General features: G+C 57.3%; 7 protein-coding genes across 7 annotated transcripts; 5 read left to right on the forward strand and 2 right to left on the reverse strand.

Moving 5' to 3' along the window:
- Window positions 1–1915: 1915 nt before the first annotated feature.
- On the forward strand, window positions 1916–2880 carry LTHEOB_11179 (C6 zinc finger domain containing protein; the record flags this gene model as incomplete). The annotated part of the gene is made up of 3 exons (XM_035507906.1): window positions 1916–2182; window positions 2237–2489; window positions 2546–2880. 3 exons carry the CDS (start codon window positions 1916–1918, stop codon window positions 2878–2880), a joined length of 855 nt encoding a protein of 284 aa, XP_035366755.1.
- Window positions 2881–3909: 1029 nt separating this feature from the next.
- Window positions 3910–5859, forward strand: LTHEOB_11180 (uncharacterized protein; the record flags this gene model as incomplete). Its single annotated transcript, XM_035507908.1, has 3 exons — window positions 3910–4141; window positions 4261–5207; window positions 5329–5859. 3 exons carry the CDS (start codon window positions 3910–3912, stop codon window positions 5857–5859), a joined length of 1710 nt encoding a protein of 569 aa, XP_035366756.1.
- Window positions 5860–9805: 3946 nt separating this feature from the next.
- On the reverse strand, window positions 9806–11485 carry LTHEOB_11181 (Ph domain-containing protein; the record flags this gene model as incomplete). Its single annotated transcript, XM_035507909.1, has 1 exon — window positions 9806–11485. One exon carries the CDS (start codon window positions 11483–11485, stop codon window positions 9806–9808), a length of 1680 nt encoding a protein of 559 aa, XP_035366757.1.
- Window positions 11486–15168: 3683 nt separating this feature from the next.
- Window positions 15169–17878, reverse strand: LTHEOB_11182 (Protein mesa; the record flags this gene model as incomplete). The annotated part of the gene is made up of 3 exons (XM_035507910.1): window positions 15169–17016; window positions 17073–17133; window positions 17184–17878. 3 exons carry the CDS (start codon window positions 17876–17878, stop codon window positions 15169–15171), a joined length of 2604 nt encoding a protein of 867 aa, XP_035366758.1.
- Window positions 17879–18321: 443 nt separating this feature from the next.
- On the forward strand, window positions 18322–19431 carry LTHEOB_11183 (Calcium-binding EF-hand; the record flags this gene model as incomplete). The annotated part of the gene is made up of 2 exons (XM_035507911.1): window positions 18322–18324; window positions 18379–19431. 2 exons carry the CDS (start codon window positions 18322–18324, stop codon window positions 19429–19431), a joined length of 1056 nt encoding a protein of 351 aa, XP_035366759.1.
- Window positions 19432–19944: 513 nt separating this feature from the next.
- On the forward strand, window positions 19945–21390 carry LTHEOB_11184 (uncharacterized protein; the record flags this gene model as incomplete). The annotated part of the gene is made up of 4 exons (XM_035507912.1): window positions 19945–20007; window positions 20056–20139; window positions 20189–20317; window positions 20374–21390. 4 exons carry the CDS (start codon window positions 19945–19947, stop codon window positions 21388–21390), a joined length of 1293 nt encoding a protein of 430 aa, XP_035366760.1.
- A 1444-nt stretch (window positions 21391–22834) lies between these two features.
- Window positions 22835–26431, forward strand: LTHEOB_11185 (uncharacterized protein; the record flags this gene model as incomplete). The annotated part of the gene is made up of 2 exons (XM_035507913.1): window positions 22835–23031; window positions 23299–26431. 2 exons carry the CDS (start codon window positions 22835–22837, stop codon window positions 26429–26431), a joined length of 3330 nt encoding a protein of 1109 aa, XP_035366761.1.
- Window positions 26432–27212: the final 781 nt, after the last annotated feature.

A 27212-nucleotide genomic window follows, 5' to 3' on the forward strand; every position in this document is an offset into this window, starting at 1 on the left:
GACGATCGTGGCTGTGCAGATCTGGGGCAGAAAATGGAGGGCGAAGTACCCACCCCCAAGCGGTGGAAATTAATACAGGCCACTCGATTGATGGTTGCAACGAAATCGTACGATGAGGCGGCTCTAACATTCGAGACTGGGTGTATTGTGGTTTCTTCTGCCGTCACACCTGGGTATGAAGCGTGTGCGACTTGGCCAAAGGCTGCGATATTGCGGACCGGTGAGGCTGCAGCCGTTGTGGCGAGTAGATGAGGCTGCATGTACAGCAATGGATGGTGAGACGCAGCTGCAGGCTTCCTCGTGATGGTCTCTCGAGCGATGAAGTGAAGCAAGGCATTGCCATTGCAATCAGGGGCGACGCACAAAGCCTTCTCATCGCATAAAGAAATGAAGACGCATCAGCAGGCGCTGCCACGACGGCAGAGGCCGGAGGTAGTGGATATAGCGTGGGTAGCGCCGATGCAGTTGCAGAGCATCCCCTGAGCGCTGATTCGAGTGGTGTTGGACACGTGAAGTGCAGTCAGTAGCACAGGTGCGTGGCTGACTCTCGCTGCAGAAACGTCCCTTGCGCAGCTCTACCGACAGGGCGACGGCAAATTGCGGGCGTGGAGGGAGTTGAAGGAACGGTGTTGGCGCGCGCCACGTGATGGCGGTCGGGGATGGTGCCTGCAACAGGACGAGGTCGAGAACGTCCAGAACATGGGGAGGCAGCAGGTAGGGATGGCCGTGGTCTATTGGCTTGGCGGGCTGGACGGCACCTGCCTTACAAGTCGGAGAATTGCTGGCAGAAGGCGGCTGCCAGATAGGGTCACACGGGCTGGGGATGCGTGTGTCTCGGCAGCGCGCATGCGAATTCTCGAACGGGCACGTCAGGCAGTTGCGCAGTCTGGAGGCTAGGTAGCGGGACGAGCGCGCAGGCCAGCTCGCGGCCCGGGGCTCTTATTTTTGGCCAGTCGGTCTGGCCACGCCGGCTCTTAGCATGACAGCTGTAGGATTGCTGCCCCGTCCATGAGGGTTGCAAGGCAGGGAGCCCGCGACTGCTTTGGGCGGCCGGCTCCCCCATTGGGATGCCGCGAGCGCGGTGTGAGTGGTGAGAGTATTATTGCCCATGCTTACCAGCCAAGTGCGTGTTTCCACTCGCCTGCCGCACCGACTGCCGCCGCCTTGCCCCAAGCTGTTATTGCGCTGCTGCTTTGGGGGTGCAGGCCTCGAAAGTGGCGTACCTGCACACGCTAAAAGCTCATGGCGTCGACAGCCATCCGACCCGCGCCCTCGGGGCTTCGAGCAGCCATTCTGCAGCTGCCCGCATGAAAGACGGCCTGCTGCCTTTTCACCACGCTCCCAGGCTCCATTGTTGACCCCACCGTCGTCGCTCGTTTTCAGCAACTCCTCGCTCGCTCTTTGTCTGCGCTTCTTCACGCCCGTGCTCGCCTGCAAGGGGCCCTCGACTTCGCACATTCCCCGGCTGCCTGCAGAGCTTCCACACAACCTTCGACCACCGAACCCCCGCCCGCCAGCTCGCGCTGCCGTTGGGTGCCCTAGACGCGACTCGAGATTAAAGGATGCTTTGGCCGTGCAGGCGGGGTTCACCGGCCTTGCGATCATGACCAGCTCGTTCTCGTCGTGCAGCTGCCCGGCAGAGGTGCAGAGGCCCAAGGTTGCGATAACGGGCCTGTCGCACCATGGGCGGTGCCGTCTGAGACAGTCTTGTCGCCGTCCTATATCTCGGTCGGCGCGCCCTGCACCCGGGTTTCCAGCGTTTCGCCCGCAACTCGTGTCCATCCTGCTTGCGCTGTTGTTGTGCTGCGCATGCGCCTCTGCTGCAGGGACTCAGGCCGATCGGCAGAGGCTGCGTTCGCTAGCTCGCAGAGCATCTCTCAAGATCGATTGGGATCGCAGCGCTCCTCCTCCCTGGATGCCGCAGCTCGGCCGCCGCCAGACTGGCGACGACGCTTCAGCCTCCTCCGCACTGCCCACCACGCTGGTCGCGACGCGCACATCCGGTGCTGCGTCGGCCACGGCCCTGGTTGTCGACACCGGCTCGACCTCGACCTCCATTCCCCAGCCCTTCGACACGAGCCTGGGCTCCAACTTCACGAGCCCCAGCTGCCCCAATTTCTTCAATTCCTTCCTCGAGAACTCCACCTTCGTCGACTGCGTGCCATTGTCGCTCCTCCTTCAAGTATGCGGCCTCCCGTGTCATTTGCATTCCCGACGATCCCACTAATCATAACAGACCTCAAGCTCCTTCTTCGATGTCACCCGCTCCCTCGTGCGCACCACCCAGGTGCTCGACGCGTCATGTTCGGTCAATTTCGCCCAGTGCAGCGCTATGATGGATGACCTGGCGACGCAGCTGGTCCACGATGACCATTGCGGCGCCGACTACAAGGCCAGCAACCCCACCGTGCTGCAGGCCTACAAGGGGCTCGTGGCGTATGCGCCCGTCTACCAGGCTGGCTGCATGCGGGACTCGTCAGGAAGCTACTGTGCGTGTTTCTAATCTCTCGTGCCCGTGCCGTCCTGCTAACTTCGCGGAATTCAGGCTTCGCCAATGCCATCACGAATTCCTCATCGCCCACGGATTCCTACCCTTACTACCTCCCTGTCGGTGTGGCACTGCCCGGAGGCTCCCGCCCAACCTGCAACTCGTGCCTGCAGACGACCATGAATGCCTTCTGGACATATACTTCGAATAGCACGCAGCCCATCAGTCAGACGTATGCGCAAGCTGCAGGAGTGGTCAACATACAATGTGGGCCCAATTTCGTGAACGCGACAGTGGCGAAGTCGACGACCGGTGGGGTGGCGCCGACCCGCCCACTGCCAGGACTGTCGTCAGCAGCCCTGCTAGTCGCCTTGTTCGCACTTCTGCTTTAAGAGTTATCTAAGCACCAATGCATCCCCTGGACTTTACCATGGAATTCAGGCGGCCAAATCCTAAAGCTGGACAAACTTGCCGGAGATCCCGTCTGCTGCCGTCCCTGATTCGACACGACTCGCAAGCGGTTGCGGGCCGGCTCTCCTTTAATTTATCGCACCTCAGAATAGCTCGCCACGATGTCGATACCGGCGCACATACACCCTGAGGATCTTCTCATATATAAATTTTCTCGTACACAGCGATGGCGCACTGGGCTTTTTCTTCGATTCATACCCCACCTGCGAATAGTGCAGGGAACCCTGACCGGGGCCTGTGCACCGTATATCTGGGCAGCCATGTTCTTGGTACAGCTGTGGCGCCAACCGAAGTTGATATGGGATAAAATGGCCGGGCGAGGCCTTGTTGACGATGATGACGAAGCTGTACATAGTTTAATAGAGTCATTCTCAATTTCAAAGTGAATTTTTCGTCACGTCCCGTGATCGGCGTACATGCATCCTTGTTCCTGACTCGGCTGGGCGGGATGTCGGATCGTGCCGACTGGCTGACAGGCCGCAGGGCCGGATGGCGCGAAAGCTTCCATGCTCCTGCCTCGACGCCACGGATCGAAATGCCGTGAAATGCAGCGGCTTGTTGTGGGCCTGGCGAGGTCATTGCAGGACTCGATGCTGGCGGGGGGGACTGGGGAACCCCGGTCAGGATAGCGTGCATCCCCGGTTGATCGCCCGGCTGTGGCTTGGCGACGGCGACGCTCAACGTGCCTGGCAGCATCAACGGCGGAGGATCGCTAGCTCTGCAAGCGGCAGGCTTTGGCAGGACAAGCCGGCGGCGCGGCAACGGGAGCGTGGAGGAACGGCGGCCGGGAACGATGGCTGGCATGCAGGCCTTGCCCAAAACACGCAGCGTTTCAAGAGGCAGCAGATCGATAGCCTTGCGGAACGTCAGCCTTAAACCAGCTTGGCCGCAGAAAAAAGGACATGACTGCACCACCCTCCCCCCTCGTGCAAGCGACCGCCCCTCCGGCAATGGCAGAACCAGGCGCAATGCGGCTCGACGCCGCGCCGAAGCGCCGCCAGGACATTATCAGCTCCATCCTGAGCGACTACGGCGACAGCAGAGACGCCGACGACGACGTCGACCTGGACGACTACTACACGCAGGCACAGCCGTCGCCCGTGCCCGGCGCAGCTGCAGCACCTGCGTCACCAGCGGCCAAGGACAAGCCGCTACCACCGCTGGTGGGCTTCCAACTGCGAGGTGGGTGTGCCCTTGCTGGCGGCGGTGCGATGGCCCACGCGTGGTCAACATTGCAGTTATTTCGATGGGCGCCGTATAAGAGACCCCGCCAAGCATCCTCACTGACAGCGCTCTCGCAGTGGCCGATGCGCCTGCCGCCTTGCAGCCTGGCGCACCGAGTGGGAACACGCCGGAAGCGAATATGATAATCTCCTCGTTTCGCGGCAGACGCCAGAAGCCGCCAGACCTTAAGCTGGCCCGCAGCAACGGCTCCACAGCCATCACGCCGGCCACCGCTGCCACGCCTGCCAAGCCCGACTCCAGCTCCCTGTTACCTTCCCTGACCCTCTCCGCTCCTCACCCTCAACACTTGCCCACCCACGACCGTGTCAGAGGACACGCATCCGCCCGCCTGCTCGACGAGCGCCCTCTGCCGCCCACCCCGCCGCAGCCTCCCGCCAAAAACGACGCGCGTCCGCCGTCCGACCACACTATCTCCGCTGCGGGTGCAGCTGCCATGGGAAACAAGGCCTCGAAGGCCGCCGGCGACGCAACATCGCCCTCGCAGCGTTCCAAATTTTCCTTACGCCGCAAGCCCGTCAGAAAAGATGCCGTGCCGCCCGCCGAAGCTGCCAATGGCGCCTCCAAACCTCCGCCTCAGGGTGACGTCGCTCCCGGAGCTCTAGCTGGCGCCGCGCAAGCTCCAGCTCCCCCTCCCGCGCCGCCAATGCACACGTCCGCATCCACCACGTCGCTGCAGCAATCAGTGGCCGCCAGTGACTCGCAACCCTCGGCTTCGCACTATGAAGCAAATGGACACTTGCAGTCGCCTTCGACTACAATGTCTGACGCGACCGTTGTCAGGGCCCGCTCCAACTCCCCGCCAACTGAACCCGAAGATGAGGAGCCCATCACGCCAACTCTAAAACCCGCCGCCGTCGACCTGCTCCCTTCCCCTAGCCCCGTCCCTGAAGAGAGCCCGTCCAAGTATGGCGTCGTTGAGAAGCCCGGCAATCCAGAGACCGAAAAGCCCAAGGTCGCGATGCACTACCGCGGCAAGAGCAGCACGGGCTTTGACATATTCAAGGTATGATATTACACTGTCAAACCCTTTTGGTTGCGCGTCGTTCATCATGCTTAACTCGTTCGTTCGCTATCAGCGATTGTAAAGTAACTGAAGCTCCTAGTCTTCGACGAACAAACTCCAGAATACCAGGCCTTATATGGGCACTCACCCGCCGCCTGTCCCCTCGAACCCGGCAACTGTCATGAGAGTTCCTTCTGCAATTACCTCGCCGCTCGAGCTCACTAGCCCGACCCTTGCCGATTCGACTCTTCCTGCTTTTGAGTTCTTCAACACGCAACTTCGCCCTGAAGGGACCATTGTCCCCAGGCTCAATTGTGTCCACATGCAATGTTTTCACAACCACCGGCGCTTCCACCGAAGTAACAACCGCCTTCTTCCAATCGGTTGCATGCTCTGCTTCTCTTGCAGCCCCGATCCCCATTGGACATGCACTTGGTGCGCCCTGCGCATCTGCCAGGGCTGCCGAGCGAAGCTTGAATCAATTCCCCGCAAGAGCCTTGACATTTTGATAAAGGAGAAAGCCGAGGAGAAAATTGGTGAGAAACCCGTCGGAGACACGGTCACCGCAAGAAATAATAAGGAGAACCTAATGGTCAAGAAGAACTGGAGGTCAATGCACGAACCGAGCAAGGTCGTCGTGTGGGAGAGTTGAACGATTGATACCCCGAGAAGAGAAAGGAGTCTGGGATTGTCACGGTGTTTGGAGTATTTTCTCACTGCACAGCATTACCCGGTGTTTCGCGCATGCATCTACGGTTACGGTCCTGGCTCTGGCGTTTGTTCAGCGATATTCTGGAAGCACTTTTTTCCTTTCCGCATCTATGGGCACTGGCTTACACTAAAGTATTGGGTGGTTTTGAGCGCCTTTCAATGGTGCCTCGAGCTCTGTCCGGAACTGAGCAAGTTGTGGATATGCCAAACTGTTTCTCTGGCATATCCGACCCGTCGGTCCAATCCATCCTGACACGGCTTTTCTTTATGGTCTTTCCATTGTCTCATAGCTCTCCCGCTTTCTGTCTCTATACCCACGTCCTTTCACGGCACTGAATTGCCGGGGAAGTTCTCCATGCCGCCGGTGGCTTAATCAGGATAATCTCGTCACGTCTCCTGTGGCTGGTAACGGAAGGGAAAAATAGGAATCCTGCATCCAAAGTCTCGAATGATATCCCCTCCGCCAAAAGTCCTTTGGCTGGCCAATAGATTTCTTTTTTTTTCCTCGGAGAGCACTCCCGCATAGCAGCATCAGGCATGTATAGCACAAAGCGATAGTAATTTGCAATCCGAAAGTTCACCTCCTTTTCTTTTTTTTCAACCCTTTAACACTTACTATCCTATTTGGGCCCTCTTTTTTCAACAAAAAAAAATTGGACATGCTGTGTATGATAACGCGGCTCTGTTCGCAGTACATTCGCGGAGACCCGGTTGAGCAGATCGTCGATGATATGCGGTGCGAATCGGAGTTTGGCGGATGTTGACTGGGAGGGGTTACTTGCGTACGCGGCCTCTTCAACCTACCCCTCTTCTTCACAAGCTCTTGGCTGTCATGACCAACTCCAAATTTGTGGGGACCTGATACTGAAGCGGGTTTGGCGCCCCTCAAGAAGCTGCGTTGTCGGAGGGGAATAAAGAACTAACAGACAAGAGAGTGGGCTGTTCACCGCGCAGCTATGTTAATCTTTGTTGTTCTCATTCTCGATGTTGACGGTTATACATTTGGTGCTCTCTCTCAAGTTTTTGTTTGAGCTATGCTGGTAAGTTTCACATCCTCGTGCATTCTTTTCCGCATGCTGGGGGGGTAAAACGCGAGTGGTTACTTGTGAATCTGAAAGATTGAGGGTTATGGGAGTCGGGGGATGATTGAAGATGATAACTCAATAGGCTTTCCCAAGGCCTGTCTCTCGGATTTCTTGACGATGTGTCCGTTTTGGCCTTGTATGTCAGGTAAAGCTGACAGCTACTTTCTCTGGGGTGGACTCGCGTGATTTCAATAGTGCAGCCCCAAAAATCGATCGACTGAGGCAGAGATCGTCGCCATTGCGCCTTGACCCCACTGAAAGATCCAGTATTGTTCACCGAGTGAAGGAGAACAGTGCTAAGAACGTGCGGGGCCGACAGAGATTTTCTACAGTGGACGACTATCATTCCATCGTAACGGCGGTGCGATCTAGTCATGGCTTTGAACATGGCATGGAAAGGAGCGACCATGCCTTTGCGGTTTTGAGCCTCATCTACGGAGAACAGTAGTATGATCCTTCCGAACACCAGTCCCTCACCTGTGTTTGGAGGCCAAGGTGACGTACTTCGATACACTAATCAATCAACTTACCCAACAAAAGGCTCCTTACATCCGTAGCCTCATCCTACTTGATCGTGGGAGTCGTGTAACCGTCGCTCAGCAGGGTCCACCAAGCGGAACCGAAAGATGCTTGATCGCAGCCCTTCCATCGCTCGAATAGATGAATAATACCCCTCGGCTATCCCGATCGCTGTCATAAGAATCTTACTCGGCCATGTCTTTTTCATCTCCACATCGAATGAACTCCTGCTGAACCTTTGAACGAAAGGTTTTTTTTCTTACCTTCTTCAACAAGGGTATGCCGGCGAAACATAGCAATCAACCAGGGAGTGAACTGCGGACAGTCGGGAGGATCGCCAGCCTCGCCATCATCAAAGCCGCGCTCTTGCTCTCCAATCATGGCGCCTAAAAATAAAAGGATAGGGTGATTCGCGGGAAAGGGAAATAGCGGGGACCGAAGTTGGTGCCGGTTCCCTTCTTTCTTTTTCTCCCCCCCAATCCCAAAATCTCGAAGTAGTCCCGCCCGCATCTCGCCCCTTCCGGTCCCGTGGGAACTAGGAGTCTATAGCGTAAGTTATAGCGATCCTTCATCGACCCGGTTTCTCCAGTTTGCCACTAGGCCATCCAGTGTCTGCTATTTTATCCAAAGCGAGGAAAGATGGACAAAGTTAGGCACCCACTACCAAGTGTTAGTGAGTTGGGCACCCCCCGGAGGCCGTTTCGACGGGAAACTCCTGCGAACCTTAATTCTCTGGGACGATCAAAACTAGGGTAGAGGGAGAGAGTTTAAGATCAAAACGGAGGATCGGCGCGATAAAGTAAGCAAGCTTGCACCTATTCTTTAAGCGGCCCTGCTGTTTGTAATATAGGTCGATTTCACCTGACCATGGGTTTGTCGCAGTGACGGGCTGGTCCGGACTTTTTATTAGGACTCACGAGCGACCGGGGAATGGGGGGCCCGTGGCGAAATTCCGGGGCTCTGGGCCGGTCCGCATCACGAGCCCTACTAGACTAGACGGTGATGAAGGATGCGAGAAGGGGGCTCGTGGCGTTGGGAAGGGCACCTTTCGGCGATCCATGTGCGTCGAACTGCAGACCCCATCGCTCGCAAAGGAGGAGCGCCTAAGAACAGTAGCCTGAGCGTGGAAAGGGAATAGGAATCAACCCCGAAATGCCAGGAGCCTTTGCGAGTCGTGCGTGGAGGATCTAATGTGCATTGCCTGAGCTTTTTCGCCGCGGAGTAAAAAAAAGCACCCGGCTGCGGAGGTAACACCGACATGCGCTCCGGCTTCTGATTCTCGAATGGCCAAAATCGCCCTTTTCTGATTGGGCAGGATTATACTTTCGCGGGGGGCGGTTGGAGCCATCCGAACGTCTGAGAGGCGTTTGCTGACAGGGTCCAGGGCCTAAAGGTTCTTTTCTTTTTTTTTTATCTCCCTGCGCGTTTACTCGGAGGCGTTTTGTTTGTCTGACGCGCATAATGCAGGCACGCACGCCTGCCCTGGCTCAGATCCGCCGAGTGTGATAGGAGGCCGGACGCTACAGACATGATTTGGTGTGTCGGCTGCAAGGTGTTTCGAAGCCAGGTCAAGATCGGATGTCAGCAAGGGGAAGAGGTTTGTTGGTTATTCGAATCATTTGTGCTGGAAATGACAGCTATCAGTGCGTTTAGTCTGTCCGCTGCTAAATCGCTTGCAAATTGAGACCTGTTCTTCTCTCCGCGTCCTAGAGTCCGTTGGTGCGGGGTATCCTTACTTGCGAAAACACCACGTCCCTTTCCCATACCCAATCCTTTTTCCCATTGCTCCTCCAGACCCGCTAACAAAAAATGAAAAATGCAGTGTACATGTGCAAAGAAAGGAACGGAGGAATTGTGTTCAAGGAAAGAAAAGGACAGGCAGCACCACGCTTGTGCTATAAATCGATGGGGGTATCTTCCAACGCCTTTCGGCAGCCCTGAGCCATGTCGCCAGGACGCCAGTGTGCAAAAAGAATTCTTGAGCAACCGCCTGCGCCTTTTAAGCTCGCCGCAAGCTCTGCTGCGCGGCCGTTCGATGCGTCTTGTAGATTGGTGGGAAATTCGTGGATCGTTACAGTATCTTCTCGTTCGCCGGCCTTTTCCCTGTGCCGTCCGGCGGAGTGGATGGTGGCAGCCGGATCGAGGGCGAAAGCTGCGTTTCGGTGGTTCCCTCGGCAATAACCAATGAGATGAAAGGGCTGTACAAAGGAAAGAATGAATGGAAAGGCATTGTGGCACCATGTGCCGTCAGGTGGCGGGTGGCGGGTGCAGCACGATAATTGTTTAGACGACGAGGCCGCCGAATGCCTCGGCAACACCCGTGAGGGGGCCCTTGACCCTGTCCAACAAGCGACGCTCGCTGCGCTCGCCTTCGGTTTCGACCTTGGTGAGCTGCACCGGAGCGGGGCTAGGGGGCGTGCTCTCGTGCACTTGTTGGTCAGCTTGGTGCGACTCAATGTCGTCAAGTTCTGATCGCTGCTGAGTGCTGCGGCTAGCGACCGGGGTAAGGTCAGCGTCGGCGTCCCTGTGGAAAGACATTGCAACGCTGTCGTTGGAGGCCTCGCGCCGGACATCTGGGCGGGCGTTGGTGCGAAGAGCGGCCTCGCGGTCGGCTGCGGTGAAGCGGTGGGCGCTGTAATGAGGAGGCGATTCGTGAAACTCCATGACAATCTGCTTCTTCACGTTGACGCGAACGCGCATGCCGTCGCAGAACAGAACATCGCTCGCACGGGGCGAGTTTGCCAGTAGCACCGGAGCGCAGCGCCGGCGGTAGCGGAGAGTGGAGGATGCCGAAGGTTGCGGGTTTTCGGTCAAGGGATACTTGGCCGAAGTGGGGGCAAGCTGAGAATCCACCGAAGCTCGGCGACTTGTGGTGCGGTCAGTTGCGTCATCCATATTTTGGGTGCTGCTGTTGGAAATGTTGCCAGGGCGCGGCGAAGAAGGCCTGTTGGGGAAGAGCAGGTCCATGGCAAAATCCTCAGCGTCGCCGTCGGCTTCGCCGAGGGGCTGCTCCGGCTGTTCTGGCTGCTCTTCCTCGGCGTCTCGGGCAAGGTTCGGGTACATGGTCCTGATGATGCGCTCCTGCTCGGCGAGCAGTCTCCTGGCGTTCAGATCGATGGCATCCTGGCGGGTCTGGCGGCCGTCCAGCTGCCTCTGCCGGCGTCCTCGCCTTGGGAGGCTGCGGTAACGGGGTTCGCTCCGGTCCTCCAGGGGCGAGCTGATGTCAACGGCAGCGCACAGCTGCTCGACCCAGTTCAGCATTCCCTCCTGCTCGGCAGCACACAGCAGCAGCTGATCGGCCTCCAGGCGCAGCCGCATCACGTGCTCGCGAATTGGCCAGAAGAGGTGCGGGTCGGTCTGGTACACGGCCTGGCGCGAATTTAGCGGGACCAGCTTTGCCAATGGCGACTTGGGAATGAGATCGGTCTTCTTGAAATCCAGGGCGAGTCCTAGCTCGGCGTGTTGGAGCGAATAGGTGCGGATTAGCCTGCCAGGCACGGCCTTCTTTGTCTTGGAGGAGAATAGGCCGGTCTTGAGACGGTAGATGCTAAGTTGGGTGCCGCGCAGAACGACATAGACGTCTTGCCATTGGCGCTCCTTCGGGCACGGCTTGTCGAAGAAGTTGATATATTCGGTCTTGATACCCAGCGGCCCTTCGAACAGCACGGAGCACGAGTAGCTTGGCAGAGCGTCGCGGGCGGGCTTCTCCGCAGGCTGGCGCGGAGCGTAGGCGGGGGGTTTGGCATTTAGGTCGGCGGGCTGGGCGTGGGTGTGGAAGGTGTTGTGGTAGCCGTAGCAGTTGGCGGTGGTGGTGGTGGTGGCAGTAGTGGTCGCAGCGGCCGGGGTTGCTTGCGCGCGAGTGTTGTCGGCGGTAGGGGCAGCAGGCTGTTGCTGCTGCTGCTGAGACTGCATCATGGCGGTGTGTTGACGGAAGAGCGCAGCACCGAGGGCAGAAGCGCTCATGGTGTCGGCTGGATTGGGCGGCGGCCGGGGTGAATTTGAAGGTTCTATGCGGCGCAATTGGCGCGCATATCGGGTCGGGGCCCTGGATATGACAGGCGGGTCGCAATGTCTGGACAGCGGTCGTGGCTCGCTGGTTAGTTTGGGGCGGACTGGGTCGTCGTTTTAGCTGGGCTGGACAATGCGCGCGGCGGCGTGTCTCAGCTGCGTCTTTCTCGGTCGGGTGTGGCTTTAGTCTGGACAAAGAGGCACGCGGCAATGACCTTCTTTTCAGCGGGCTTGATATCTGGGCATGACCGACCGGGGGGCCTGCAGCCCAGCCATGATCGTGGAGCGCGCGCGGGGAACTGGTGCGGCCATCACACCACAGGCCTGCGCGTGAACCACCAGCACGCTGCGACCGCCGCCCGCCCTTCCAAATCCCCCAAAGCGCCCCTCTCCCACCGCCCCAAGCCGGCTTTCACCGCAGATCGGCCAAGGCGACGAGCCGCGCCCAAGCCCGTTTCTCCTCCCGCCATGCCACCGCGCCCGAGCCCCGGCCTGGCCGCCACGGCGCCGCCGTCGCAACCTCACCCAAGGGCCGCTGTGCGACAGCAATGCGCGTTCCTGGAGCTTACGTCTGCGCCGCCTGCGAGTCAAGCAGAAACAAAACGGGCCCCACCCCGTGCGTTGCTGCAGCGGGCGCTTCCGGGGCAGATCTCACCTGAGGTCATTTCGAGGGATCGCTGCCGGCTCGCGACTCGTCGAGTGCCGTGACGGCCAGGGTGCCGCCCTGCCTGCAGCCGTCACGTTACTGCGCTAGCAAATCCCAGGGCGGCGCAGCGGTGGGTAACGCGCTGCTCTCCAGACGCGCCGGCGTGGTAGCGCCCAGTGCGCCGTCCTCCTTTCGCCTTGCTGCCAGAGGTGCCTGTCATGCGCGGCCGGGGTGGAGAGCCGTGGTCATATGTACATGCCAAAACTGGCTGCCAAACCAAGCGGTCTGCGGCCCGCGCCTTACAACTCTCTGCCTTGGCCGCCCACAGTCTAGCGTTGCTCCGCTGGCGACACCAGCTTCCCAAAAATGCGACACCACTGGCAAAACCCGTCCAGTGTCACTCGGCCCATCGCTATCGCTTCCGCTGGTGGCGCTGGACCGCCCGTCGTACACCCCGACCCTTCTCCACGAGGTCTGTCACGTTCTCGCCGTGCAGACTCCGCTCCCGTTGGTGCAACCAACCGACATCTTCTCACTCAGCTTGGCTCAGCCGTGAAGGACATGCGATAGCGAGTCCGGCCGGGGCCTTTTCATGCACGCTTTCTCCTTGGAGGACCAGTCGCAAAGCTGGCGTGCTGCGCGAGCCGACGCTCTCTGCGCGCGCAGACACCAGCTCCCGCGAATATCGATCTACACCGGGCAATGCAAGTCATGATGGCGATGGAGCACTTGGAGATCCGACAACGTCTCAGCCGACGGCATCCCCAACTCGTCGGGGTAGACGTCTGCGAGGAATACGGGCACGGCTACGGCTGAACGCCCTTAAATTAGGCACCCCGCACTTCCATCGGCCGTTCAGCTCATCACTGTTCCAGTCCATGAAACTGCGTCGGATGCCGTTTTGAGCTGCGCACAGAATCCTTTGGTCCAGAACCCTGTTACGCAGGGCCCGCCGCCCGATTCTTCTCCAACGTCTTTTCCGAGCCCCATCCTGACGTCATGCAAGCTCCTCCGAAACCCGCAGCCTTAAAAAAGGCGGTAACCTAGGCCTTTCTGTTCAAGGCTTTTCGCGATAACTACGTCAGCCGTGTGCAATTACGAAGCCCATGCGCTCGTCGGCCCTTCACGTAAAGTGCGTGTCCCCGGCAGTTGCAGGTCTGACCACATCCGTTAGGTGAGCTCGACGAGATGAAGATGTACTTGCACTCTCCTTATTGCGCCTCATCTTTTTCACGATGGCCAATTCGCCTGCCAAAGGGGTTTACCTGGAATTCTTTCGGCGGATTTGAGCGATTGGTGCACGCTCATGGATATAGCAACGCACAATAACACTGCACAAAAATAGGGAGAGATGGTAAGCCTTGGTCTTCTAAGTTTCTGAGCTCTCGAGAAAGCAGGGCGTAAGCAGAGAAGTTCGACGTGGCACCCTAACGTTCGAGTCCTAGACATTCAGCACTGATATTGGACTGCACATTCGTCAGAGCCTGAGACAATGGGGGCCGGACAACATGCAGATGAGCGATCTGCTCGTGGATTACGACAACGCACATAGCGTCGCATCGTTGTTGTACTACCGAAGCGATGCTTTCATGCGTTAGACCGTTCCACAGCTTCGCGCCTAGAACGCCTCATTGGAGGGGTTTCAAGACTTGAGAAGCTTCTCACTGCTCTGCATGATCGGCGGAGGGCTGATGGCGATGTGGCTGCAGAGGACCGAAAGGCTAACACATCGCGGGCCCTGATACGTGATTCAGTTGTAAGCTGAGGCATGCTGACCGTAGATCAGATCGTGGCGTTCAGCCTAGTCAGCCAAACGGTCAAGAATAGCCCGGGTGCATCTACTTCTTGTAAGCTTTGGGAACGTATCTGAACTCTCAGGAGATTTTTTCCCCACCGTGTAAGTGATCGAACTAGCTGACCTAGAACGGAGTATATTATGTGAGATGCTTGCTTTAGGCCCCCTCTCTATAAGCGCAGTCAGTGGAAGCTCAACGCTTACCGTACTATCACCCGCGTCGGCTAATATTGCTGTCAAGGTAAACCTTGCTTCAACCTTCCGCTTGCAGGTCTGGCATCACCACATCATGATTGCGCGCTTTGATTTTTTTTTAGGGGGTGCGAATGAGATTATTCCTAGCAACCATGCACACTGCAATTCTGACTGGTTCGAAGACGCTATGATTACTACTGCAATCTGACAGACAGCAAGGTTGTGCAGCTCTTCCCTGTGGTTACCTTTCGTCAATATGATAATTCGCGTATCACGGCGCCTTTCAAACGGGCCGGGGAATCAGCAGTTCACAGAAGTTTCACTTTTGTATTGAATGCCTTTATTGCTGTTACATCCGCAGTACCGTGCCGTAGTCGCAATGAGCCGGACGCCACATATCACGACTTGTACGATGGTGCACATTCTGCAAGCGGCATCCCTTCCCGTTCTATTAATGGACACCTTCCTTGTCTCTATCAGCCCATCAACACCCAGGCCCCTAAACACAGGTTCGCCGTCTTGCAAAAGGAGCGTCGTGCTCACAGAACATCTGATCAATTGTAAACTGCTTAGTGCCTCCACTTTAAAACTTTGTACCATCTATGTACGTACGGGCTGGAAATAAGTCGGAAATTAACCAACGAACAATGCAAAAAATAACTCACTGCTTGACGCGCACAAGCAAAGCCGCCCCTTCTGCTGGTCCCGATACGCTAGAGCTCCCTACAAGACAAAGGAATCGTCCTTTACTTCCTCCCCACGAGCCTAGTAGCTTTGTATATACAGGAGTATACATACATTGTAGAAGTCGAGCTTTCATGAAGAATAGAAGAAAATCGGGTATCGCTTTCATTTCTTTCGTTCCCATCACATATGAATCCCTCTGCTCCGCTTTCTCATTTCTTTCGCATGAGAGATACCAGAAGAGCCGCCCGAAAAGAAAGTAGAAAAAGAAAGAAGTAAAACGGAGGATCCATCCAACCGTAAAGGCAATACTTGCTCTTAAGACAGGCCAGGCGTTCCCACCACCTCCTGTTCCCTCTTGATGCGGTACAGCGCCAGCTTCGCGAACCTGCCGAGGCTGGCCCAGAAGTGCCGGCCGGCGGGATGATCCATGACCTTCTCGAGCAAGTCGACGACGGCCTGGCGCACTTCCTGACGCGGGTGGAACAGGCCGAGCGAGAGGTGGAAGAGGCCGCTGTTGGATTCGGGCGTCACGCTCAGCAGCTGCAGGATCGTGTCGTACTGACGCTGAGCCGCGGCCGAAACGGGCGAGAGCGTTCGGTCAGGCACGCCGAGGGGAACCTTGGCCGTCGGGCTGACAGGGCTGCCTCTGCCGTCGTCTGCGGAGATATCGTCGGCCGCGTTATCCTTTCCGTTCGCAATGGCGGCGAGACTGCTGCCATTCTCTTTCGTGTCGCCCGGTTTGGGCTTTCCGGCCTCCTCAACCGCGCGGGCGAGGGCGAGGTAGATGCCGGCGCTCTGCTCGTGCGTCAGGCGCGTCGCGCGCAGGCGGTCGTGCAGCCAGAGCAGGTCGAGGTGTCGGATGGGCTGCCGCTCCCACATGCGCGCCAGGTCCTGGACGTAACTGTAGTAGGAGCGTGTGTTGCGCCACCCTTCTACCCGGTGTACGTTCGCGCCCAACTCCCGCAGCCGTTCGGCCTCGGTGGCCCAAACGTAGCCGTGGCCTTTGATGTTAGCGTCTATGGGCGAGAACTCGGCCTCCGGTGACGTGGGCGACAGCGCCGAAGCGGCGGATTGGGCGCCAATGTGCAGCGCCGAGGCCCCGTATACCGTCTCTTCGGACGCCGCGGCGAGCCGGGTGAATTTCAGCACCCAGTCGCGGAACCGTGATCGGATTGCTCCCTCTCCGAGACGGTTGGAGATGGCTTGGAGGATGGACTCCATGAATTGCGTGTCTCCAGTGGGATCGATGTCCTTTCCGCTGGTGCTAGGCATACTCATGCTAAGATTGGCGTTGAGACCTTGGGCCAGGGCGCTCGCAAGTCCTGGAGGCAGCATGGCCTGCTGTTGCTGGAAGTATAGTAGACCATCCGTAACCCCTGCGCCCTCAATCCTGTGAGAAATCTTCATGCGACCTGCTGGCAAGTCGCAAAGCACATCCCACCATTCCGGCTTATGCGCGAACGCAGGATTGGTGACTCCCGCAATGAATCCAGGGACTTTTATCAAGTCATCGATTTTTGTCAGATCGGTATAAGGAAAAGCGTGGCGAGTGAACCCTCGCAGCACGCCGCCTGATGCTAGCGCACACGCTGCAAGAACAGCCTCAGCGACTTCCCCAGATGGCCGGTTATGGCCAAGGAAGACAATGCGCTTCTGAGTCAGTAGAGCGTTGACGAGGACAATGATTGGATGTGTGTAGGCCCCGGAAGTTGTGAGATGTGGATGCAGCGTAAAGGGTTGTGGAGATGCAGCATGCGGTGTGGAGAAAGTTTGAATAAGTTTGATGAGGGAGAAATCTCCAACAGTCTCTGGCTGGATAGCAGTTGGGACTTTAATGGGGACCGGGATTCCGTTGTACATCACGCGAGATTCAAACTCGTGGGTGTCTCTTGGAAGCGTGTATCTGTTGGCAGGCCCCGAAGTTGTCTTGGACAGCGCGAGTCGGGTATCCTCGATATCTTCAACCTGCCTTTGAGCGACCATTTGCTCGAACTTTTCGATGAACATATCGGGCGCGGAAGAGGCCTGAAGGATATTGCGTTCGAGGAAGGATAATTTTGGTAACAGTGAAAGATCCATGGCATTGAGGGCGTCATAGAGGGATGCGAGTGTCTCTGGCACCGGGGCGCGGAAGTATTCTTCGATAGCAAGCAGCAATAGAGGCTGGGAGCGAATTAGCGTGGGGGGCCGTGGTAGAGGGGAGCGGAAGGCATGGTTACCTTGTAAATGTGGAGAAAACTGTGTCTCGTGCAGATTGCCATTGCTTTGCAGACAGCACCTCTGTCACTGCGTCAATAACGATGTCCTATACTTAGTGCTGCTGTACATACCTTTTCACTGTATTGTCTTGCTTGGTATTCACTAAGTTAAGCACATATATTAAAGGTGGTCCCTCGAAACCCTCATCATCTGAGTCCTCAGAGTCCTCCGAGTCGAGGTCGTCATCCTCGTCTTCGTCCTCTTCTGAAGTAGCGCCATTCTCTCCGTCGCCGTCGCCGTTGGCGGCCTTCTTCGCCTTCCGCTCTCTGCGTAAACGCCTGCGCTCTCGCCGCTCCTCTTTGGCCTCTTCTTCAGCCTCGGTATCCTTGTGCAGGAAAAATATGGTCCAATCCTGGGTGCGGACGTGAGCCTGGTCCGGAAGCATCAGGTCTGCAAGCATATGCTCGTCGCCGCTGATTGGACCGGGGTACTGGTGTTCCATGATACTCCCCCGGTCGATATCGAAGCTCGCGACAAGAATGTATTCGACATGGTTCTCGCGCGAATTCGAGGGGTACTGCGAGCGCAGAGGGCGACCCATTCGGCTTGACGAGCGAGGCTTGAAGATACGCGACGAGGCAGAGGGGCTGTAATCGCGGGGGACCAGGGCTGGCGCAGGCGAGCGCGAGGGGCGCGAAAGCGTGGACGGAGAGCGCGAAGGCGGGAAACTGGAGAGCGACGACTGGCGATGCGTCTTGGTGGTAGCAGGGGCGATGGTAGTAGAAGAAGAAGGCGGTGGAGGCCTCGCGACTTGCACGGAAGCCATGGTGGAAGGGGCCAGGAGAGCTCTGATGCGAAGTGGAGCAGGGGTTACAGTCGGTGGGGGTGATTGACTCGCGCGGGGAGCAGGGCTTGGGCGACGAATGTCCCGACAGTGCGGTGCAGTGGGGGACTGAGTAGTGTCAAGGGCTCAGTCTATTCGAGCAGCCATTGTTGGAGACGATGGGAGTTTTGCGAGCGCCGCCGCCGTCAAACACACAGCATGGTGGCGCGGCAGGGCTGCGACTAGACGGGCGCGCCCCTGGTCCTCGCTAAAGTCTAAATTCCCGCGCGGGTCCCAAGACAACGCTGCTGGGTTGCTCCACCGACAGCGCCCGATCCAGCGAAGCATCAACAAGCGCGTCATCACACTGCCTGTGCAACTCCGCCTGCACTGACAACTTCCACCACCGCCCTCCACACCGCGCTCTGATCCTCACATACCGCAACATGGTAAGAAGCCTTGGATCGGTGCTTCTGATCTGTTTTTAACTGACCTGCCCCCAGTCGTCCGCACCTGGCCCTCCGAGCCCGTTCAGGACGTCAAACCTGTTTGCCAATTCCAACCGCGCCTCTCCGTTCCGTCGCCCAGGCTCGAAACTCGAAACCAACTCTCCTTCCGCACTTCTAAGCTCGCCGAACGCTTCGCCGCCAAAGCCGTCTGATGTTCGCCCAACCACACCATCGCGGCTGTCACCTGCAAAAGAACGCGAGAGTCCTTTCCGCCGCTCAGCATCGACCGCCCGCAGTAATAACGGCGATGGTGCGGGCGCTAATGCCGACGAGTCAGGCCATGGATCCGCAGCGGAGACTTCTGACAGGCCTAGTCTAAGTAGCCCGTTCCTGACAACTCGCAAGACAACCGTGAGCCCAGGCCTGCCAGCCTCACCAACACGCCCTGCGGCCCAACGCAACATCACGATGACCACCGATACGAGTACCGTCAAACCTCCTCCCTCCCCGCCTGTCGAGCGTCGACCTCAGCGGCCCATACCTGGGTCCAGGGCTGCGTCGTACCTCGGTGGTAGTGACCCGCTCGCCCATATTCCTCCGGCCTTACTACACAGCATGCGCGAATCGTTCAGTGTGCTGGACCGCGACAACAAAGGCAGCATCAATGCTCCAGACGTCCAGGATGCCCTCTCCCAGGTTGGCCTCGATAACGGACCCGCCTCCATTGCTCCATACTTCGACGGGCAACCGCAGTCGCTGAACCTCGCCGCTTACCTCAACATGATGGCGTCCTTACTAGCACCTATGAGCAGGGAGCAGGAGCTTCTTTCAGCTTTCGAAGCGTTCGACGACCAGGACGATGGCCAAATTGACGTTGCCGAGTTGACGGAGGCGTTGATGGACACAGCTCCAGAGCCAGGCCGAGACAGACTCACAGAGAGGGAGATTGAGAGGGTCGTTGAAGGCTTCAGAGGCCGGAGGGCTCTGGGAAAGAAGGGCAAAGGCGGCTTGGGCCGTGGGGATGTGTTCCGTTACAAGGAGTTCGTTGGGAGCGTCTGTGGCGGTGGATCGGCCAAGGATGCCAACGGAGAAGCGGCTGCGGCTTGAAGTATGTTTTTACGAATTTGAACGAGCATTTTTGGCGTTGTTGGCGACGGGTATCGGTGGGGTACATCAGTATAATTGCGGATCGAAATGTCAAGGATAATTTGAAGTTTACCTCGTTCAGCCTGTGTAGGTCCGCTAACGCGTTGCGCGGAACATACAGTCCCCTCTTGCAGTCGATGGCTAGCGTGGATTTGTTTTTTGCTCATGTCATGGGTGGTTGAAGCTATCGTCCGGACGAGAATGTCGAATTTTTGATTCTAACATACACGTCCGGACAGTTTCAGCTACACACATATCTTTCTAAGGCAGAGCTGGGGCATAGTTACGCTATGTTCTAAAGCCCTGCTATTCTTTGCGCTAGCCATCGGCTGCGAGAGGGGGCTGTACAGACGGTAGGTGCAGAGGGATCGCCTGCGGCAGCGGTTCTTCCCTTTTCGATCATCACCTCCCGAACACAACCACACAACGTCCGCTCTGCCTCCCGCCCTCAACCGAGCTTTCCCGACAAAAACCATGCCGCCCGGCGCGGAAGTAGTGTCTGATGGCGCGTCGAGCGACTTCCCCCTCAGCGACCTAGTAGGACCTTCCTTAATATCGTTGTGTACTGCGCTGATAACCTAATAGATGGAGGTCGATTCTCCCACGCCGCCAACGAAGGGCGACACCGCCGAAGAACCCACCTGCGGCTTCCCAACTGCGAATACTCATGTCAGTGCTTTTGTCTCCATGATTTCAACAAAGCTTACTGCACGAGTAGACCGATCACGACTACATGTCTGAGCCTATCATGGACCCGCAGCCTGAGAAACCACCGATGCCGGCCTGGCTGACTGACCCTGCTGGAAGGGCTGAGATTACCCTCGCTCCCAGTGTTGACAAGCATCATGTAAGTGGATTTTGTGACAGCCTGCATAGAGAATGGCGCTCTTGAATAGCACACAGGTGGAAGAGACGGTCTGCGTTCACTACTGTACCCTCACACACGTGGAATTCATCGGATTGATGCATGCAAAGCGAACCGATCCGATTAGCGTCCAGTATAGGAGAGATGCAGCGCTGAGACAGCCCCAGCCAGCGCATCCTGCTGTAGCGCGTCGTCAACAACAAGCCAACCATCTCTTGCCGCTACAATATACTGGCCTGCCTTCCGACCCTGCACCGGACGAACGCACTGCAAACGATGGCGGCATTCAGGATGCGCGAGGAAGCTATGAACAGAACGCCGGCGGTAACGGCAACGTCAGCGCTGGCACACCTCAGCACAAGCAACCAGCTCTTCCTGATAAAATCACCACTGTAGCTCAGACGACACAGACCTCCCAACATGCTCAACAGAGCGACGCTGTCTATGTCGTTCTTATTCAGTACCAGCCTCTGGTGGAGTATGGAGGGTCGCAGTTTGATTTCGGCATACACGATCAGTACCCGAAAGTCAACGGCTTCTCTACCATTGAGCATTACACGAAAGCCTTCCGGCTCTCTCGCGATGCAAAGACCTACGCCCTCAACCTGTTCACGCAGCGCATCACTCTGGATTATCGCTACGTCATGCAGAAGGCTTGGGACGACCTGAGTCTCGAAGAGATCCGTGCCTATGGCGTCACTGAAGATGGCCCTTCACCACACATCCGCGGCTTCAAGCTTTCGTCGATCGATGAGCCTTTCCACTGGCAAGTCCGCTTCGGCTGCGATGAGGAGTTCTGTCGCATTTCTGTCATCCCGGTGCGGTGGGGCGATCGAAGGTTAGAAAATATGCCCTTCGTAGAGGCGGGACAGCCCTATGGCGGGATGTCGAAATCGCTGAAGCCACCGAACAATTCAGAGAAGACGCCAGTCGGTGCGAAGGACACAGATAGCGCGGATGGTACCGCTTCTGCGGAGACGACCACCTGTGTGGAGCAGTTGCCCCCTGCTGAGGGTACCGTTTCTACGGAATCTGCTGCCTCGAACGATGGCTGATTAACCAAAGAGAATGATAGGGTTTGGGAAGACCCGGTAGAGTGGAAGTGGGGAAATGGCTGGTTCGAAATGCGACCGATCCCAAGGATAGAGTAAGGAAATATGACATTGGGTCTGGCTGTACGGCTACATACGGCTTTGATAGGTAATGCAAATGAGAGAGAGAGCCCCTTGGAAAGTGAGCGAAGATAAGGCTACCAGTCTTTCTGGAAGGTCACCGGACACGTGGTGATCTGATCGTCTACCCCGGATACGGGAGATTGCCAGCTGGAGTTGAGCGGAATTGCGGATGACGACGCGGATGGGGAGGGGGCGGACGGCACGGGCTGGCCGCTGAAGCTTGCATGCATGGAGAGCAAGGCGATAATATGGTAGCACGTATATTCGCTTCGTGTTTCAAGGCCAGCTGAAGCTCCGTCGGATGCAGTCGGCACGGGCAAACATGTACTATTAACAGACTACAAGGTGACGAAAAGGGAAATATGTGCTCTAGATCGGAGCTGTGATTGGCTGGCAATGCACTGAGCCAATATTTGTTGAAGGATCATCCTTAGCCGGCAAGGAGACTGGCAAGAGCTCATCCCGTGAGAGTGGGCGTCACCGATCAGCGGCTCCTTACTGACGTTGCAGTCAGCAGGCGCAGAGCGAGGCACGGCCAGGGGTCATGCTGCGCGGGGTGGAGCGGCCGACTCTGAGCGCAGGCTGTGGCGCTGGGCGGCGGTGAGTGGCGTGTCGGGGCCTCGTGACATGCGCTGGCGTGCCGGCTGTCGAGGGGGGAAAGCAGGGCGTGACATGGGCGAGGCCGCGAAATGACGAAGATAAAGCTCCGCCTCACGTGCGGCGGCTAGGGTGGGACCAGGCCGGCCGTGGAGCGCTGCATGGCCCCGCGCTGATGCCCCCTCCCGCCGCCGTCGGCATGCAGCTCGCAGATACTCCCCGTATCAGCGCAGCTACACACCAGAGGTACTGCCTCAACAACTCACTTGCCCCGCTCCCAACGCTCTCCGCACCATAAACAACTTCGCCTGGAGCTCCGCATACCGTCTGCGCGCTTCATGACCCCTCCTGTTTTTGCATAGCCGGCCGAATCGCACTCGGACTTCGCCGGTGACCCAGCACTCCCGCCCGCCGACCCGCTCCGCCGTGACAGCCAGATTCGGCGCGTATCGCAACCAGCGTTCGAGTGAGACGCGACGAAAGACAGCTGCCCCGAAAGCAGCTCTGGCACGCGCGAAACCGAGCACAAGGCCAGATCACGCCGCCGTCGTCCATTGTCTCAGGCACCGCCGGTGACGTCTCCCCGCCACGCAACCGCGCCGCGTCCAAGCTTCGGTATACCAACGCATCAGCGAGCAGCCAGACACCGCCGCTCGCTCTCGACCACCGAAACCACCACCGCGCTCGCGCCCCCGCTCTCTCTCCCGCAACCCCCGAAGCTCATTTCATGCCCTCATCGCCTGATAACGCCGCAGCCCTTTCGAACCCCCAGCCTGGAATTGGATACCTATACCAGCAGCACCAACGCAACCGGTCGCGAGGCGTCGACACCGTGCAGACACGTGGGCGGAACATATCGCGATATGAATTTGGAAGAAGAGACCGCCATGGGGAGCGCGTTACGCGCATCTTCCCCAGAGAGATGTGAGTCACCCCAGCGGCATCGAGTGTGAGGGGCTGTCAGGGTTATGTGGCCGACGTCTCGGGAGCCTGCTTCTCCGCGACAAATGTCGGCTGGTCGACAACGATCATGGGCCGTGTGTTCGTGCTGGATCAAAGCCGTAGAACTGGCGAGAGCCTGCGCAAACGTGGTCGATAACGCTGTTGCTTCACCGCCCACGGCCCGCCCACTCCAGCTCTACGACACCTTTCCCCTCAGCCTTAGTCCTCTGTTAACGTCGTGCCCAACAGAGCAAAGTCTCCGCAGTCTGCGACGCGATACCAAGCTTCCCCTAATACAGCGACCTCGCCCCTCATCACCGCCTTTGGTACTACGACGAGCACTGCTGCGCACTATACCAGCGAGTGGACAAAGTCGCTGCCGTTCTTTGCCGGGCAAGCCCCACCCAATGGGAGAAGTATAAGCGGCTCTCCCGGCCAGAACTTCGGCGTCTCCAACTCACCACCTACCATCGGGGGCCGGCCGATGAGCCATCCGAACCACTATCCCAGTTTTGGCGGCAGGCTAGGCGTCTCCCCACGCCAGTCGCCGCCGCGGGATCGCCGTGCTTCCATGTTCTCGCAATATTCACAGCACCCGCCTCTCCCACACCAACCGCAGTCACATTTCTACGGTCTTCCTGACGTCGACTTCGGTCTGGATGGCCCGCAGGGCGAGCTGATACCGGGAGCAAATGGTTACTTCTGCGGGTTTGATACTCTCGACTCGGCTGGTGATAAACCGTCTTCGCGCCTGGGACAGAATGCACTCTTGGTGGGTTATGAGGGTGGTCTTGATGTCCTCGATGTCAGAGCGTCGCACATGAACGTGTTGGGGCGGATAGAAGGCCTACGAGGCGCCGTCATAGGTGCAAAGATAGTGCAGTGGTCCGGCGGGGCAGACCCTTGTGCAGACGATCGTCCATTAGTCGCACTTGTCATTCACGGACCTCTCCTGGATGGTGTAAAGGATACCCGTCATTCAAGTGGCTCTTCTTCTGGCGCCTGCACCGATGAGAACGAAGGCTCGTCAAGCCCGCCCACTCGTCCAGCCTCCGCTTTGGGCGATACGAATCTGGCAGACGTGACCCACTATCAGACGACCGTTGAGATATGGTCCCTGAAAAAGGGCACGCATGTCGCGACATTGTACAAAGCCCCACCGGTGCCCCTCACCACGCCATTGGACAGCCCTGTCTTTCAAGCTCCGCCTCCGGTAGGTGATCTGCGGATCGACGCCAAGGGTAAATTCGTGGTTGTCGCTTCAGGGTGCAGCGGAGAGGTGTTCGTCTTCTCTCCGAAGCATGAAGAAGCCCACCCGGAGTCATTCAGATGCATCGGCAAGGTCTGGACGACGGTACAAGTCCGCGAGCATACCCCAACTCCCAGCTCAGCCAGCTCGACAGAGTTGAACAGCCTCGAGAGTGAAAATGTGGTTTCTTTCGGTAACCCATTATTCTCGCTCAGTGAGCGCTGGCTTGCCGTCGTACCTCCAGGATCGTCTTCGCTGTATTCCCTTAACGGAGCCACTCTGCTGTCACCCTCGCAACCAAAGCCGCCCGGGATGAGCACTCACGCTCCGCCTCCACCTCCTTCCGCGAACTGTCAAGTCGATGCTCCTGAGGATAGTTTCTTCAAAAATGCTTCGCGGGAGGTGGCTCAGCAAGCTATGAAGGGTATGCAGTGGGCTGCTAGTACCGGCATGCAGGCGTGGAAGAACTATTGGAGCAACAAGCCCGCAAGCGAACAGCATCCGAATGGTACAATGCCCATCGACAACCAAGGACAGGCGTATTTCCCACCTACTCATGGTCACAATCAAACCTCTCCACAATCCAGCAACGAGCCGTCTTTGGTTTCGATCTTCGACATGCAGAAGATGGCCGAAGCCGATTCTCCGAAGAACCGGAGCACTCTTCAGCCGCTCACCACGTTCACGGCACCCCTCGGCTGTAGCTTCTTGAGCTTTTCACCCAGTGGGCTGATGTTGATGACTTTCAGTAAAAAGGGAGACAATCAGTTCGTCTGGGACTTGAACTGCATGCATCACACCAGCTCTCGTGGCACGCGTGGAAACAGGTCCTCACAGTCGCACGTCCGGCAGGTTGCAAAATTCACGCGGATGACTATCGCTAATATCGTTGATGTTGCGTGGTCTGCGCCCAGTGCCCGCCGGCTGGCAATTCTGACGGACAAAGGAACTGTGCATATGTACCCAATGCCGGCGTCCGCATTCCAGTGGCCTCCGCCAAGACGTGTCCGCAAGCCGAATGAACAGCCAAAGAAAGAAGTTGTGGAAGAGCAGCCAGCGAAAGGAAGCGGCATCATCGGCTCAGCTGCTCAAAACATTACCGGCAAGGCCAAGCCCTTCTTCAGCTCTGTCCGCAACCGTGGTGGCAGTGTAGGATCCGGTTTCAGCTTGAGCAACCTCAGCATGACTCCTGCTGCCGGTGCCAAGGGCGGAAAGGCTGTTGCTGCTGGAATCGGGAAGTCGATTGGCGGTGCTGCTAGTAACCTCAAGCACGCAAGCGATAATAAGCTTCAACTGCCTTTGTTGATCAACGGCGTTAACCCATCGTCTGTCGCTTGGTTAATCAACCCGAAGTATCGTGATCCTCGCGTTGCACTCGTTTCCGGGGGTGTTTTGACGATCCACAAGGTCAACTTCAAGGAGGTTCGCAGCAAGAACGGCAGACCCCAGACGCGTATCACCAAGCAGAAGCTCGTGGAGTACAGTCTGAACCCGATTAGAGATAGCCCGATCGCTCCTGCTACGCTGGCGTATCTTACCTCTAAGCTGGGTGAAGATGCTGCGCCGCTTCCTGGGATCGAGAAGTCTGGAGAGTCCTACTGGACACCGAAGGCTCCTGCCATTGGTGGGACTAAAGCAAAGGGTATGATGGCTCACCCTCTGGCGACTGCAGAGATCGAGACCAATACACCTTACCAGCCTTTCCACACTGACAGGCGGATTGACCTGTTCGTCAACGAAATTCCTGCCCAGGCCCATGTTGAAGATGAAGCAGAGCAGGAAGTCTCGGTTATTGGAGCGATGCATCACGTTGATGACGATGGCATCTGGGCTTTTGGATCTGATATTCCTTCTGCCAAGGTCACACTTCCGTCCTCGCACGCTTATGATGATGACCCTCTTTCCGACGACCTCGGCCTTGACATCAACGGCAACGGCCCAGGTCCGGGAGGCGCTGCCGGCATGGTGAGCGACTTCGCTTTGCGCGAAGGTGATGAGGAGGTTGAGCAGGTCGTCGTCACCACCAGACGCCGCCGTCTCAAGCGCAAGGACATTGACGAGGTGACCGAGCCTGACGAGGGCTTTTTCGAAGACGATTGTGAGGTTTGGGACTTTGCGGGTGACAGGGTGTAGATGTCTGTCCCCGTCCTCTCATGCACCAGTTTCCTGCGGACATTTTGTCATCACCTCTCCGCTCCATCTTCTCGGCTTTCTTACTTCGCCGCTCTATTTTGCATGTGAATGCACAACCACCTGGGAGTACGCTTTTTTGTTTTTGTTTATGAGACGATCCGTTGTTTTTGAGCGGAGGAGACGAAGCATCGGATACCACAGATACACACAAAGACCAACTGCTTTTGTTCAGCCCAGCAGTCTTAAACCTTCCCCCCCCTTTTTTCTCTATTTCGCTTTTTCAATTGAACCAAACACAGTACAAATCACACCCTATCGCATTCACCTCTATTGTCGGCGTTCATGCATAGACTGGATTGCTTTTGGGGCATTTCTGTTGTGCTTCTTTTGTTTTGGGAATCACACACATTTTGGATGGCGCTCGAGGAAGTGGCGCGGGCGAATTTCTTTTTTTCCTTCGATTTGTCGTCGTTTGGAGGGTTACAGCTTTCTGCATGCCAGAAGCTGTGAGAGATTTCTCTTTTCTGGCTTTTCCTTCCCATCCGTGGGTTGGAGCTATCAGAGGATCTCGTACTGATGACTGTGGGCTTTCCTTGGGCCTGGATGAGGTAACTGGTTGGATCGGTTAGGATAGGCCGGGACGAGGGGAGACGGACATAAAGTTATAAAACCATACTCAACGGCTTTTGTTGCATGTGCATGCCTCTTGAGTGTTCGTGTTGATGAATGATAGTGATCGTATGGCTTCACTATGGGCTGAGTAGGTAGAAGTTTATTTGCC

The sequence above is a fragment of the Lasiodiplodia theobromae genome, assembly GCF_012971845.1.
Source record: "Lasiodiplodia theobromae strain AM2As chromosome Unknown scaffold_45, whole genome shotgun sequence".
Lineage (NCBI taxonomy): Eukaryota > Fungi > Ascomycota > Dothideomycetes > Botryosphaeriales > Botryosphaeriaceae > Lasiodiplodia > Lasiodiplodia theobromae.